Source organism: Branchiostoma belcheri, unplaced genomic scaffold (assembly GCF_001625305.1).
Source record: "Branchiostoma belcheri isolate BF01 breed outbred unplaced genomic scaffold, Haploidv18h27 scaffold275, whole genome shotgun sequence".
NCBI classification, from domain to species: Eukaryota; Metazoa; Chordata; class Leptocardii; order Amphioxiformes; family Branchiostomatidae; genus Branchiostoma; species Branchiostoma belcheri.
Window position 1 is genome coordinate 200,596 of NW_017803882.1, and position 14,054 is coordinate 214,649.

A 14,054-nucleotide genomic window follows, 5' to 3' on the forward strand; every position below is an offset into this window, starting at 1 on the left:
CAGTCAATTTCAGAGTCTACTTTGTGTTTGTTTTGCATTTGTTAATGTTTACAACTGACTGAATATGACAGTCTTGTGTTGGTCCATTTTGATCATGCAAGGATGTGATATGATTATGATAAATTATACCATTCTTTTTTCAGCTTTCTTGTAAAAGCAAAAGAAATATAACAGGGCAGGGGTAACAAACAAGACTGATCCTTTTGAAGACCCTTGTTGGAAAGTTGAACCATAGTTATGATACTTCAATTAAGGTGACGACCTGGTTAGATTTTTAATTACCAAGTTGCAAGTTCGTCTTTGCATGAAAATTTTTGTGAGAAGGCTGGTTCTTGTGAACCCAGTTTCAATTCTATATTGCCTGCAGGAGACTTGAAAACTTGCACCCGCCGTCGAAACGGTTTACCGCTAATTGGCTTGCGTTTCAAATGTATACCGCTAGGGGCGCAAAAAGGTCATAGGTCGGGGTCAAAAATCGCTGTTGTTTTTGTACCTTTGTATAGAAAATGGTGTACAAGCGTGGAAGAGAACGTAACCTGCGGGCACTAAGGGCGAAAATGCGTCACCGAGAAAGGGTTCTGTGTCTTGGGCTAGCGGTAGTAGCCGTGATGAACGCAGCCTCGGCCGTGGAAAGGCCTGTCAGTGGAGACGCGATCGAACCCAGAAGAACTCGCCCCAGCTCCCCAAATCGGAGGACTCCCGTTTCTTCAGTCGACTAGTAGAACTCGAGTTAGGGCATAGCAAGATTTTGCATTTAAAAAAGCGACACAAAGAAAATAAACCGACAGTTCAAAACTTTCACTTCCCGTGCTACAAAATCCACGCCGCGGAGTACCCGGATGTATGCCAAAACCGATTCGCAACCGCGCGTTCATGATTGCGATTCGACAACGCGAAACATTTCTGTATCGTTTCAGACCACCTCACAAGGTGGTTCAAAATAAATCGCAACGGAACCGTTTTGGAGCGTCCATGTTCCCATATATATCGATTTACTTTTTTGAATCGATTTGATTCGCAACAGAAATTCAATCATAAACGGGGCCAAACAATATAAGTGTGATGAGTTTCGAGTTTTTATAATGAGTTTTGGAGCTATGATTATGAATTTAGCATGGCTGTATTCTCAGCTCTTTCACTAAGATCCCCTTTGAAGTTTAATTACTAGTAAATACTTTATTTAATTCAAAATTATGATCTAGCTTTCTAAGTAACAAGCAATACCATAACCCTGCACTGCCATTAGAAGTCTTGAACTATGAAAATGGAGTCTGAATTACTGGAATATTTGATATCATTTTTGGCACTATTTCAATCATTTTGTTTCTGCCAATGCATTCTGGAATATCTTTGAAACTAGTGAAATACCATGCAATTTTTGATGCATGGTATGCAGTCTACTTGAATCAAGGCCTTTTTTGGGTCTGACAGAGACAGATATCTGACCTTTTTTTTTTCTTTCCATTTTTTACAGTGTAAATTCTAGTTGGTGCTCTAGGCTGAAGCAGTACTTGGTGACAGCCAACAAACCACTTGGAAATATCAAGGTGAAATGTCATTTATTCCATATTCATATTCATGCCCAGTCCGTTTTTTTGTTTGCTAAATGTTTTTTGTTTGCTAAATGCATTAATTTAGATGAGTGGAAGGGTACGAAAATCATGCTGTATTTTATCTATATCTACACAGTCTATGTTTACTAAAACAGACTCTTTTTTTGTTCGTAGGTCAACATCAAAACCCCAGCAACAAGTAGAACAAGTGAATTGCATCCCAGAAGTGGTAACAATGAGTATCGCAATGAGTGTTCAAAATCAGGTGATAGAAAATCTAAACAGTGGTGGATGTCTGTCCATGTCACAAGGTTCCGCTTCAGCCTCTGCACCACCCGGGCGTGGCCAGTATCTATGGCAACAAACAGTTGCCGGGGATACGGCCACGCCTATGCATGTTGGGGAGCCAGCACTGCTAGTAACTTCTAGCAGAGAAGCTTCTGCTGTAGATTGCTTAGACCAAGTAGAGTCGAGTAGTAGTGCTTGCTTCACAACGAATGGTGCAGAGGCTGGGGCAGAACCGAGTGTAAATGCCATGTATAGTATGGAAATCATTCGACTAGGATCATTTAAGCATTGGCTTAGCTCGAGCGCAGATATAAACCCTCGCAAATTTGCAAAAGCAGGACTATTTTACACTAGACAAGGCGATACGGTACAATGCTATCAATGTAGGAGAACGTTCAGTGGATGGCTAGATGGGGACATACCGCTTCAAAGACATCACCAAGAAAGCCCAGACTGTCTATTCGCCAGAGAACTTTACTTGAAAGACAATGAAGCCCAGCGATCTCAAAACAACACCTCTTCACAGCGTAGAGGTATTGATGTATCAGACAATGCCACATCAAGCATCGTTGCACCACAATCCTCTAGCAATGGAAACGATGCTCCAGACTCCTCTTGTTTACAGTCAATGCAAAGATTATCCATACATAATGTAAACACAAGTAGTGGTAATGCAAACACTGCAAGTAGTAACACGGCATCTGATTACTACGCATACGACACAGCCGCAACTGCAAGGAATGTAAAACATTGTGGTGAACACTGTCCGAAAGACTTGAACACGGAGCTACACAGGATACACACGTTCTACGGATGGCCAGAAAGCACACCTGTTAGACGAGAACATTTGGCAAAATTCGGGTTCTTCTATCTGGGGGTGCGAGACAAAGTGGAGTGCGCGTTCTGCGGAGGGGTGCTCCACCAATGGGAGGAGGGGGACGATCCGAAGAGAGAACATGAGCGACATTACCCACACTGCCCCTTCATACGGAACTGTGCGACCTCTAATGTACCACTGGACGCCCCTGATGGAGGTTCAACCGATGATCAACAATCTGAAAGGTACCTTTACTTTTTGCTGTCCTGTACTTTCCTGTGTACTTCCTCATCCAGAAAGATCATGGCTCCAAATACCCATCTACAACATAACCAAATCTTCCAGATGAATTTTGGAGAGGGTAGAAAAAAATACAAAGAAGTTCCAATTTGGCAAGCTTGGAAAATACTGGCTTTATGTTATGATTCTTGTATGCATTACCTCAATGAATAGTTTGAGCCCAATTCTTTGAAGGTAAAGTAAAAGGACCATTTTTCAGACAGTGAAACTGTGTTTTGCAGTCTAAGATCATATGCCATGTCATCCAATGTTGTATATTCGATTTTTGGTAGCTGAAGGTTTATACATAAGGCATTTTTTAATTTGCTATTGTACACATGCCTTTATGCTTCCAGTTACTGAAAGTGTGCTATATATACAGTGTCTATATATGCAGTCTAAATAATAGAGTCATCTATGTTTTAAAGTTAAAAGCATTTTTTTTTTGCTCTTTTTCCAAGACGTGGTCACACGGAGAGCGAACCGGCACCGCCACCTCCCGGGGGAACGGACTGTCCGAAGCACCCGGAGCTTTCGTCAGAAGAAGACCGCCTGTCCACGTTTTTTAGCTGGCCCCTGTACAGCCCCATCTCACCACGCAAGCTCGCCCAGGCCGGGTTTTATTACACATGTAAGTACTTAGTAGGCTAGTAGCATAGACTGTTAGTAGCATAGACTGTTAGAAGTTAGACAGCCTTTCCACGTTTTTCCGCTGGCCAAAACTCGCACAGGCCGGATTTTTTACATGTAAGTAACATGAACAGGAGGGATGTCACCACTATTAACTCTTTTCATGCTTCCTCTGAAAGCTGAATGTTTTAGTTGTAAGTTCTAGTTTAACCTTTATTTCCAATTCTAACCATGTTGCCCCCCCCCCTTACTTCTCCCCAGATATCGATGACCAGGCGAAGTGTTATTGGTGTGAGGGAGAGCTGAAGGACTGGCAGGCTGGAGACGACCCGTGGACTGAACACGCGCGCTGGTACGGGGAGGAGTGCGGCTTCGTGCTACGGGAACGCGGCATTGGCTACGTCCGCCAGATCAAGAACACCTTCCCTTCTCTTGTGCAAGTAAGTACAGATTTTAAAGATGACCATATATACTTTGTACTCCAAACATACAAGTTACAAGAGGAAGTGTGGTACAATGTAGCTCCTGGTGCAGCAAGTGGGAAAGGGGACATAGACGATTTAGGTAGTGGATGCTACCTGAAACGTCTGACGGTTTCCAAAATTGTATGCAGTTGCTTTAGTGCATGATTTGAAAGATCATGTATGTTCTAAAACTTTTTTTTCCGTCATTTCCAGGTGGTCCATCACCATTCACAGCAGGACTTTGTCCAAGACTTCATTGTGGGCTCCGCAAACGTAACGATCCAAGTAGGAAGCCTCGACCCAGAGGACGAATTCGAAGAGCGCGTGCTAGACGCCATGGACTCGAGAGTCGTGAGAAACGTGGTAGAGATGGGCTTCGGTCAGCAGAACGTGGAAATCGTGGTACGAAGACGTCTTCGCGCGCGAAGGGGACCTTTCACGACCATAACGGACCTTGTTGAGTCTTTGCTCGCGATGGATGAACGCGGTGAGGACCAGGGAGACAACCCGGATGCTGAGGATGAAGAGGACAGACACGCAGAGGGGCCAACTCTGACCGGAAACCAAGAGCCAGAGGAGGCTGCTGCTGAGCAGATGGAGGAAGAACCAGAAGAAGGTGGGTTTGACTCAAACACTAACACTATGGCTGGTCAACTGCCTGGAAGAACCAGCTACCTCCAGTTGTAGCTTAAGAAAATTTAGAGCTAGCCTCTACCGGGCTTCAGAGATGGCTAGAAAGAAAAGAAATTAGCCAAATAGATAACATGTCAGGGGAGTTGGTCTGCTAGAGAGAATAATAGAGCAGAAAATTCCTTTAATGATTCTTTATTGACACAACAAAAAAGTACAGAGACTTTTGTATGGTCTTCTACAACTTAACTAAAGATCTAACAAAGCTAAATACATGTGTGGATAACGTCATCTTACGTACAGAGTATATGTATGATGTAACAATAAAGGTTAACTATTCTCTAACATGTGGTCTCTAAGATCGAAACATTCTTTAATGTATTTTCCTATTTGAACACTGTATTGGTTATCTCCCCTGAGAATGTAGTTGAATTTATCTATAGCATCTAACGTATTGAAATCAATTGAACAAGCGGAAAGAAAGGTGAACAGCAATAGGCGCTTGTCATTTAATTGACTAACTCCCCTGGCATTTTCACTGTTTGTTTGGCCAGTTCCTACTCTTTCCAGCCGCTTCTGAAGCCTACTTTTATTGTGTCTTATTTGGCAAATTTCTACTTATAAAGGAGGAAGCAGCCTTAGACATATTTTTGCACATGAAGCAAAGATGTTTTGTACTACATTTACTTGCATAATGGTTGCTGGGAAAGATTTCTTTTTCATGTGGTTTGATATTCTGATCTTTGATTTATTTCAGAAACGCCAGCTTCAATGGAGGAACTTCAGCAAAGGCTCAGGCGAATGAAAGAGGAGCGTATGTGCAAAATCTGCATGTCTAATGATGCCACAATGGTTTTCATTCCGTGTGGACATCTATGCTGCTGCGAGGGCTGTGCTCATTCTATGAGATCTAGAGGTAGAAAGTGCCCAATATGCCGAGCTCGCATCCTTAAGGTGCAGAGAGCTTTCCTTGCCTGAAGATATACAGTCATGTACAAATAAAGTGTCTCCAGTTCAGTCTGTGTGTTCAGTTCTATTATGAAACAACTTAAAGCCACTTTACTAAACATCTTTTCAAGGCTATAACTGTTAGAGTTTACAAGCTAAAAGTACATTGTGTCTACAGTAGTTGCAGTAGTGCACAATGCTAATGATGTAGTAAGGTGGCTGTTACATGCTACGAAGTCTACCCTTATGTCTATCCAAATAACGACTTGTGCTGAATATAAAATAAACATGCTTCCATCCATAAGAAGGGTGTGGCTATGGTTACGTGTAAGGACCCAGTCACATGTCACGAGGTATGTGACCGCGTCGCTTTTGAACCGTTGAAATGGTCTTTGTGACAGATTTGGCGCCAAACCGAACACGGAAAACCGTTGAAGGGGGATTCCCCTTTGTGCATGTGATGAGTGCGTGCACACATTATTGCGCACACACTATTCTCCAACAGGTAAAGGTCTAACCAACTGTAGCCTGGCTTTCCCCCCGAAGAAAGCTGCGTGTACACATTTGCATTGGCTAGTCTCCAAGTTGGAAGTTAGCCAAATGTATCTCTGGGCGGTTAACGCCATTCCTTTGAGTTGGTCCCGTGATGTTTATTACAGCGAACGTACAACGGTTTCTGCACCGAGATTGTGCCAACTGGAGTTGAAAAATGACCATAGCAATGCGCCCAACTGGAAATTCCACAGTTAAGGGCACTTCATCATTTGACGCTTTGATGAGGATGGTAACAGATTATCATTTTACACCAATAATAAATAATCTTTGTGTATTGAACTCTTTGTGTCATACACTGCCATACATTGCAGTGTGTTGAGTACTCGATTTATTTGGTATATGACTTCGGATTGTCACATGGTTTTCCTTGTGTATCTATAGAGGTTTAGTACTATGATAAGTAGATCATTTCGTCATAGGTGCCGAAAACAGAAGTAACATGCAATAGCCGTAGGCCTTCCTATTATGTGTCGACATCTCAGCCTCTGTTTCGTGTCGTTCTGGTGGCTGTTCCTGTGGAGAGTGGAACTGTGATGTTATACCTCCGACATTCAGGTATCATCTCTCTGCTGTGATATTAAGCAAAGTCAGTCGACACCCCTCGAACTCTCTGTATTAGACTAGTCCATATTTGAATATTAAGTAGCTCAGTCTATTAGAGAAACCCAAGACTCTAGTTCCTTCTCTTTCAGCCTGGCCTGGACTCCAGACTGAGCACATCCACGTTTGTACCACTACTAACCCTTCCGGATTAAAGCATCTAAAAAGACACTCCAAAGTCTCGTCCAAGTACACTGTCAAGTTCAAGAGCACAACAGTGTGAACGCTAGGGGTTTTGGCCGGGTTAATTATTTAGCGGTTTCAACCGGTTTTTAAAAGTCTGGTCTGAACGGGGTGAAAGTGGTATCAAAATGCAGTGAAGGGGGGGGGGGGGTCACTGAAGGAGAGGGGTAGCCGTATTAGATGCCGAGGCAGGCAAACGTTAGAACGAACAAACGACTAAAGACAAAACCGGTAGAAGCACTGCCAACCCCGGCGAGAGGTACCGACCAGGGTGGTAGGATAGACGAAGTTAAGTAAAGTAGGTGTGCAGCGAAGTGTTAGGGAATATGTTTAGGTAATTTTAGGGAATATATTTTTAATTAAAATTAGTTGTATGACTAACAAGAATTTGTGTATTGGGATGCAATCTTAGGTAAAAAGTATATTAATATACGAAGTTAACTACGCAGGGTAAAAGTTTACGTACCGGGTGTACACGAGAACAACCCAGACAGCGGTCTAGACCAGACGTATGTGAAATCTGAGTTGGAAGTCAGTACAGGCGGTACAGGAGTCAGGAGTCACTTCCTACAAGTCCCGCAAGAGGGAAGAGTGGCATTGACAAATTGGGAAAGTCAAGGGTAGGGCAATACGTACTGTCACGAACGTATTTCGGGAGCCACCTGCACGGTTCGTAAGTTTGATAATTTTAAGTCGGCATAATATCACGTACCAGACTGGTGGGGTTTTGTGTTGCGTGCTCTGTTTCATCACACAAATCCAGCCTAGCCACGAGAGGGACCAGTCCTCAGCCCTGCTTCGGGTGAGGCCAGTTCTGGTCCAGAGATGGGAAGTTGTCCCGCTAAGCAACAGGGCTGGACGCGGAGCAAGGCGTAGAACTGACACTAGACACGGATTCCAACCTGGTCGAAGAACTCACACCTGGTGTAAATGCCCTTCCGCGCGGGGGCGCGCGGACATTGACGCGGACTGCCAGAAAGCAGCGACAGCGGGCTATCAAACTGGGGAAGAACGCGTGCCTGGCGGGGAGGCCTCTTCGCGCTCAAGCGTGGGGACGGAACCTGTCGTGTAACGTCAACACCAGACCCCGACCTGTTAAGAGAGCCAGCGCAGGACCAGATCGCCATTCCACCAGCGAAGAGGAGAGCTGCCGAGCGAGGAATTCCCCTTGAGCAGTTATCCAGACCACCAAAGCGCGTTAACCTAGAATGGCGGACTCATCCGGGAGAACCGACGCCGTGCCCGACGACGGCGGCATCGAGGAGTGGGGGACGGGCGCCCCGAACGTGCTCAACGGAGATGCATATGGCCGCGTACACACTCACGGACCGGTAGAACGGGACTTGCGGTCCTGGGACCAGAAGGCCCAGGCCGCGGGGGTGGACACCTGGCCCGCCGATCGAGACCTTATGCGGGAGGTGTACGCCTGATACAGGCCGGCTGCAGAAGGCGCACGCCTACCTCCGTTGCAAGGAGGGGGAGCTGCTGCGAGCCACCCGGGGCCTGACCCGTGTGATGGAAAAATTGGAGGAGGAGCTTGCCGGGGGCCCCGGGTTCCCGAACTTGTTCCGGCTTCTCTGAAATGACGAGGACGGGCGCCGCGACGTGCCCACCCCGGCGCCTGATCCGCGCTCCCATCCGATGGAGGCGATCGTGGCCTCATTCGAGCCCCACCCCCGCTTCGACATCGTCGCCCAGGTCCGGGCGTACGTCGCCCAGGTCCGGGCGTACACGGAGCAGGTCAGGAACCTTCCGTGGGTGGTGGAAGAGCTGAAGGAGCGCGTTAAGCAGCGGCTCGGTGCGTTACCAAATCACGACCACCACGTACTCTATTATATTGCCCGAGGGTTGGGCCGTGGCACTTGCACATGGGAGGAGCCAATTCACCAGCGGCCGGAGCTGTGGACCGCGCCGGATCCCATCGGCCGGGCTGAGCGGGAGGCGCCCGAGTAGAGCAGCGCCCGGAGGGAGAGAAAGTTGGACTTGAATGTAATGTGAACTTTTGAAAATGGACATTTCTTTGGACTTGAATATCAGGTGAATTTTTGAATATGGACTAGACTGTAGACACCAAGACCAGGTAGGAAACCAATCTTGAATCGTATCAGTCTAATTAGGTTAAGGTCCAATTTTGAACTGTATTAGTTTAATGGTAGTTGAAAACCAGTTTTAAATTGTATTAATTGCCTGATTACGGTTGAACAATGTAAGTCCCTTTTTAAATAGCGTCGGGTATCCGGGGTCTTTAGGTGGGTGACCCTCAGGGAGTTGCGACCCTGCCCAGCCCAGGCTAGCTATTGTGTAAAATCCCACATAGATAGATGGTGCCGTCACCATGGTTAGGGTTATTCTGTGAACTTGATATGTCCTGGTGTCGTGTGGCGCTGGGAGTTCTATCCCTGAGTCGAGGTAGACAAACTCCTCTCCTTCCAGTGCCTCCTCTGCGTTTGTTAGTAATTTGATGAATGATTCATCTGTGGCGTGCACCCCTTTGCTGTGGACCGTGGTTCGTTGTCCTTTGCGACTTAAACCTCTTAAGGGAAACATGACGGCAGAAGAGGGCTCAGTTAGCGTCGTCTTAGGTTTGCCTCTACCGTTTTGGGGATGTCAATATCGTCTTTCTCTAGTTCCTTGTTTGAATTTTGGCCGTGGGGCCTAGTTTTTTAATATACGGCTTCCACCAGTGCTCCTGTGGTGCCCTGCTGAGCTGCGAGGCGGTAAACAGGGTCACAGGGAGCCCGTCCTTCCCGAATCGTATTGTGTAGACAGTTTATTTTTAGGGTGCGGCGTTGTGTAATTTTGATCTGTGTCTGTGCCAACTTAGAGAAGAGACGGATAGGACCGACATGAGATAAACACGTGCACCGTCAATCTGTACTCGCGTAATGGCTCGTCCTTAGCCTAGCACTAGAGTTGTTGTGGTGGTACCGGTGACTCCCTTCCTTCCCTGGTCAGACTCTTGTCTTGGCAGACGATCGGGTCTCCCTCATATCCACTGTCCACAGGTTCCGACAGTGCCCTGTCTGGTGACCGTTGTTCATAACTGTCTGCGGCAAGTATCCTGCTCCTGTGATTTTCTGAACGTTTTCCCCCATCGCCGACAGTCCAATGTTAGGTGATTACGGGTCCAGTAGATCAAGTTGACACTGGTTTGCTCTGTAGTAGCCATCTAAGTCGCCGCATAAGTGACACTGATTTGCTCTGTGGTATTTGCCCCTGTGGACACCGATCAGAGTATCGATCGGAGCGTAAAAGTAGCTCCTCCCATTGAATCCACAAATGTTGCCATTAGGCTCATCACGTCTGCGGGGCGACGCGTCCTGTCTCTGCGCGGACGGGTCTTAATTCTATCTTGTTCGGACTAAAACGTGTACGACCATATGTTATATGTTATTTATATGTTGTTTAGTTTAGTAGTATTTAACCGGATTATGCAGATAGTTAATTTTGGTATTTACTTGTATCCTATGTAACCATATTTATACTTTTGTAACTGAAATATAGTATTTCAAATACATGTATTACGCAAATGATGAAATCTTTTCTGGTGTTGATGTTAAAAATTGACTGTGTTGACTAATTGTAGCGCCGAGGATGACGCTAGTTTAAAGCAAGGGGGTGTAAGGAGGGGCCCCCGATTGTAAGCTACTTCTGCACTGTGACAGACATGTTTTCGCAACGTTCGGTTACATATTCCTACTGTAGTTACGCTTCAAAGGCACAGACGGCTCTGAAGTTGATCTTGGTAACCAGTGTACCTCACGTTGATGAAAGTCGGTTGTTATTTTTAAGCTGTAATGACAAGTTGTTCACTCCGGAATGAGACCGTTGTAACCTGCAATTACTCACAGCCATTAGGTTCGGTAGTCACTGCTGTCGAACCGGTAACCTGACAATGTCATGATTGTTAGACAACTGGCAGGCGGTGAAAGAAGGGAAACCTTACCTCCCCGCTCAGAACATGGGTTATCCCACTGGTCGATCCCCTTCCTATAACCAAACTATGTTTATCGAAGATATTGGAGATTGGAACGGTATTGTATATTGGGAGGGTTTTGAAGCGTCGGCACCCGGTTCACCGAAAGGACGTGGACTCGGTGACGTTGACCCGAAAGGTTAGCAGGTAATCTCTGAAGTGAAGGTTAATCGGAAGAAACGTGCTTTTTCACCATATCTTGGCACGCTATATTCCAGCAGAAACCCTTCAAACCGTTGATTGCTTTTACCCAAATTGAGTTGTTTTGGCCAATCCGTTACTAAATCTATAATTGGAAAGGACAAATTTGGAATTGGGTGGAACCCAAGCTTCTTAGGAATAAAAGAGGAAAACTGTGAGAAACAGAGAGGAAAAAAGGCGGCTCCCGCGGAGTCTGACGCACGGGGAACCCTTAGCGACTTGGCGACCACCTGTTAATTCGGACTCAGAACTTTGCACCGATGGCCAAGTTAGCTGTTACGTGTCAATCTGTGAGGAGGAGGCGGGAACTCACGTCTAAAACAGGTGCAGACATGGAAGGGTACAAGTTAGAACACATTCGTTTCAAGGGGCGGACATACTGCAATACTCATAATGGGCGCTGGAGGGCGCTACCAAACCGACCTTCGCGTACTAACCAACAGAAAAGAAAGCGGGTCCTTCGGATAAAAATGACTAGAAGATCCTCAAATCGACATTTTATACGGTGATACGAATGTAGGAGAAAAAAGATAAATCCAGTTTGTCGTATCGTGTCTTAGATGTGATATTCAACACTTTTGTGACCAAAAATTTACAATCTACTCGGACAGGAGTGACTCGGGATCAAACAACTTCTATTTGACTCCATGACTCTACTCTACAACAAGGAAGTGCTGTGAACCCTCCCACGTGACCGTGCTGGCCAATCAGAACGGTGGGTTTTGCAAAACTTTCCTTTAGAAAAAATCGTATATCAAGGGATTTTTTGCTTTCTATAGCAAACACACGTATCATGTAAACAATGAAAATTTTTTCCCCAATTCTAACCGCTTGTTCGATATTTACGTCATGTATTAGCCATGACCCGGCCCTCACTGTGCGCGACCGCAGTACTCATGTCTAAACAAGCGTATACGTCCGACAATCGCTCGGATGCCGAAACTTCCCTGCCTGATCCGGTCAGTAATGAACAGGCTTTCATCTCAAATCCTTTTTAAATCAGGTCTGAGTGATGAAAGGGATTTTATGGTGGACCTAAACTCACGCTGTTCGGGCACAATCATTTTTTGGTCCGGACTCTTTTAGACAAGTGCGGAGTAATTGCGGTATGAGACCTTTAATAGGTAGCGATTTTAGGTAGCGATTTTAGGTAGCGATTTTCCTTCCCTAGAATCACGTTGAATTTCTCTACAATGGGATTATTTTGAAAGTTCAGGGTTGCACCAAACTGTCGCGGAGACATCCCTTCGTCGCTGTCAGGCTATCGCTGAACACAGGTACGTCGCTTTTTTCCCGATATTTGTGCCGTAAATATACAAGGTTCGTGGGTCCCCTGAAGCAACATTACTATTTTCTCGATTTTGGGCCATTTTCAGTCGTCTAGTTCGGGATTTTCCGAGAGAATTCCATGTAAGGACATTATATTATGAGTAGAGTAGAGTAGAGTAGAGTAGATCTTTCGTTCTTGTGTCCTTGTTCCATGGGAATAAGATGTCAGGATTTCTTTGACAGTGTTCTAGCCAAATTTCCCGGTCATCACTGACAAAAATTTTGCCTACTCCACCATCTTTGAGTCCGTCTGCTTTGAGTGGAGTGGGCAAAATGAAGAATAATGAAACTCTTGTGTAATTTAGGTACTAGTACGTGCACGTGGCTAGCACCCTGGACCAAAAACGCCCAGAGAGTGCTTACAACTATTAAGTGAGCAAGTGTAGAGCAGAGTGCCATCCTCTAACTTCAGCATGTCTGCTACTTTTGTAGTACTAGCCAGCATATTACTGGCTGTGCATTGTTGTATATTATGTATACCTCATTCTAAACCTGTTCACCAAAACTTCCTTCACAAAGAGAAAAGACAAAACATGCTGAAAGTACAAGTGCCAAACTCTATTTTCCCAACAATTAGTATCATCTCATCGAATAGTAATAATATATGCCTACAATCCTTATCTTCCATTTTTATCAACTCGAAACAATCTTGGAACCTCCCTAGAAGGCCCAAACTTTCCATATTTTACTCCATTCTTCTTATTCTACTTTCTGGAGATATTCAACCCAACCCTGGCCCACGTGTACCTAAGTACCCTTGCGGTGTGTGCCGACGTGCCGTTAAGTGGGAAAGGGCCGACGGGCGCAGGGCAGTCTGTTGCGATTCATGTGACACATGGTATCACACAGACTGCATGGGTATGGCAACACCAGTTTACAACGCAATTAACCAACCCAGTGTGTCTTGGATTTGTTGCAGCTGTGGACTTCCTAACTTCAGCTCCAGTTTATTTAGTTCTTCTACCTTTGAAACTTCTAATTGTTTCACCTTTTCCTCATCCAGTCATAGTTCCTGTTCTAGCCCAGGGAACATGATAGGCTCACCTGTTGCCACTTCAACTCCAACTGGTCAAGCTCCAAAACCACCACCTAGGGTCAAATCCCAACAGAAACCCCTTCGGGCGGTAGTCATAAACTTCCAGTCAATAAGGAATAAGGTGTCTGAATTCCATGTCTTCTGTGATACAGTCAAACCAGACGTCATAGTGGGTACTGAGTCATGGCTAGACCCAACTGTAGGCAATAGCGAGATCTTTCCGACATCGTACTCCGCCTACAGGAAGGACAGGGAAGGGCGAGGAGGTGGAGTCTTCATAGCAGTGAAGAACTCCATCATAGCCACTCACCTTCCAGATCCTGACTGTACGAGCGAACTGACATGGGTTCAAATACAGCTTGCACACAGCAAAACAGTACACATAGGGGCTTACTATCGCCCACCATCTGCCGACCAGAGTGACTTGACATCTCTTGAACAGTCCCTGACTCGGATACGAGATCAGTCCAAAAGCTCTCACATATGGCTGGCGGGAGACTTTAACCTCCCCACAGCTAGGTGGAACACAGATACCACCTCAAATTCCACCTCAAATCTCTCCAAG

General features: G+C 45.6%; 1 protein-coding gene across 4 annotated transcripts in view; it reads left to right on the forward strand.

Annotated features, from left to right (window-relative positions):
• The window catches only part of LOC109472438 (baculoviral IAP repeat-containing protein 7-like), a 30,457-nt gene extending 23,550 nt beyond the window's left edge, over positions 1-6,907 (forward strand). For all 4 annotated transcript variants that reach the window (XM_019772220.1, XM_019772218.1, XM_019772219.1 and 1 more), the window contains 6 exons: positions 1,475-1,547; positions 1,728-2,903; positions 3,399-3,568; positions 3,829-4,007; positions 4,245-4,647; positions 5,419-6,907. In XM_019772220.1, the coding sequence (XP_019627779.1) occupies positions 1,789-2,903; positions 3,399-3,568; positions 3,829-4,007; positions 4,245-4,647; positions 5,419-5,639 (2,088 nt within the window). In that variant the 5' untranslated portion in view covers positions 1,475-1,547; positions 1,728-1,788 and the 3' untranslated portion in view covers positions 5,640-6,907. The remainder of the gene's footprint in view (positions 1-1,474; positions 1,548-1,727; positions 2,904-3,398; positions 3,569-3,828; positions 4,008-4,244; positions 4,648-5,418) is intronic.
• Positions 6,908-14,054: the final 7,147 nt, after the last annotated feature.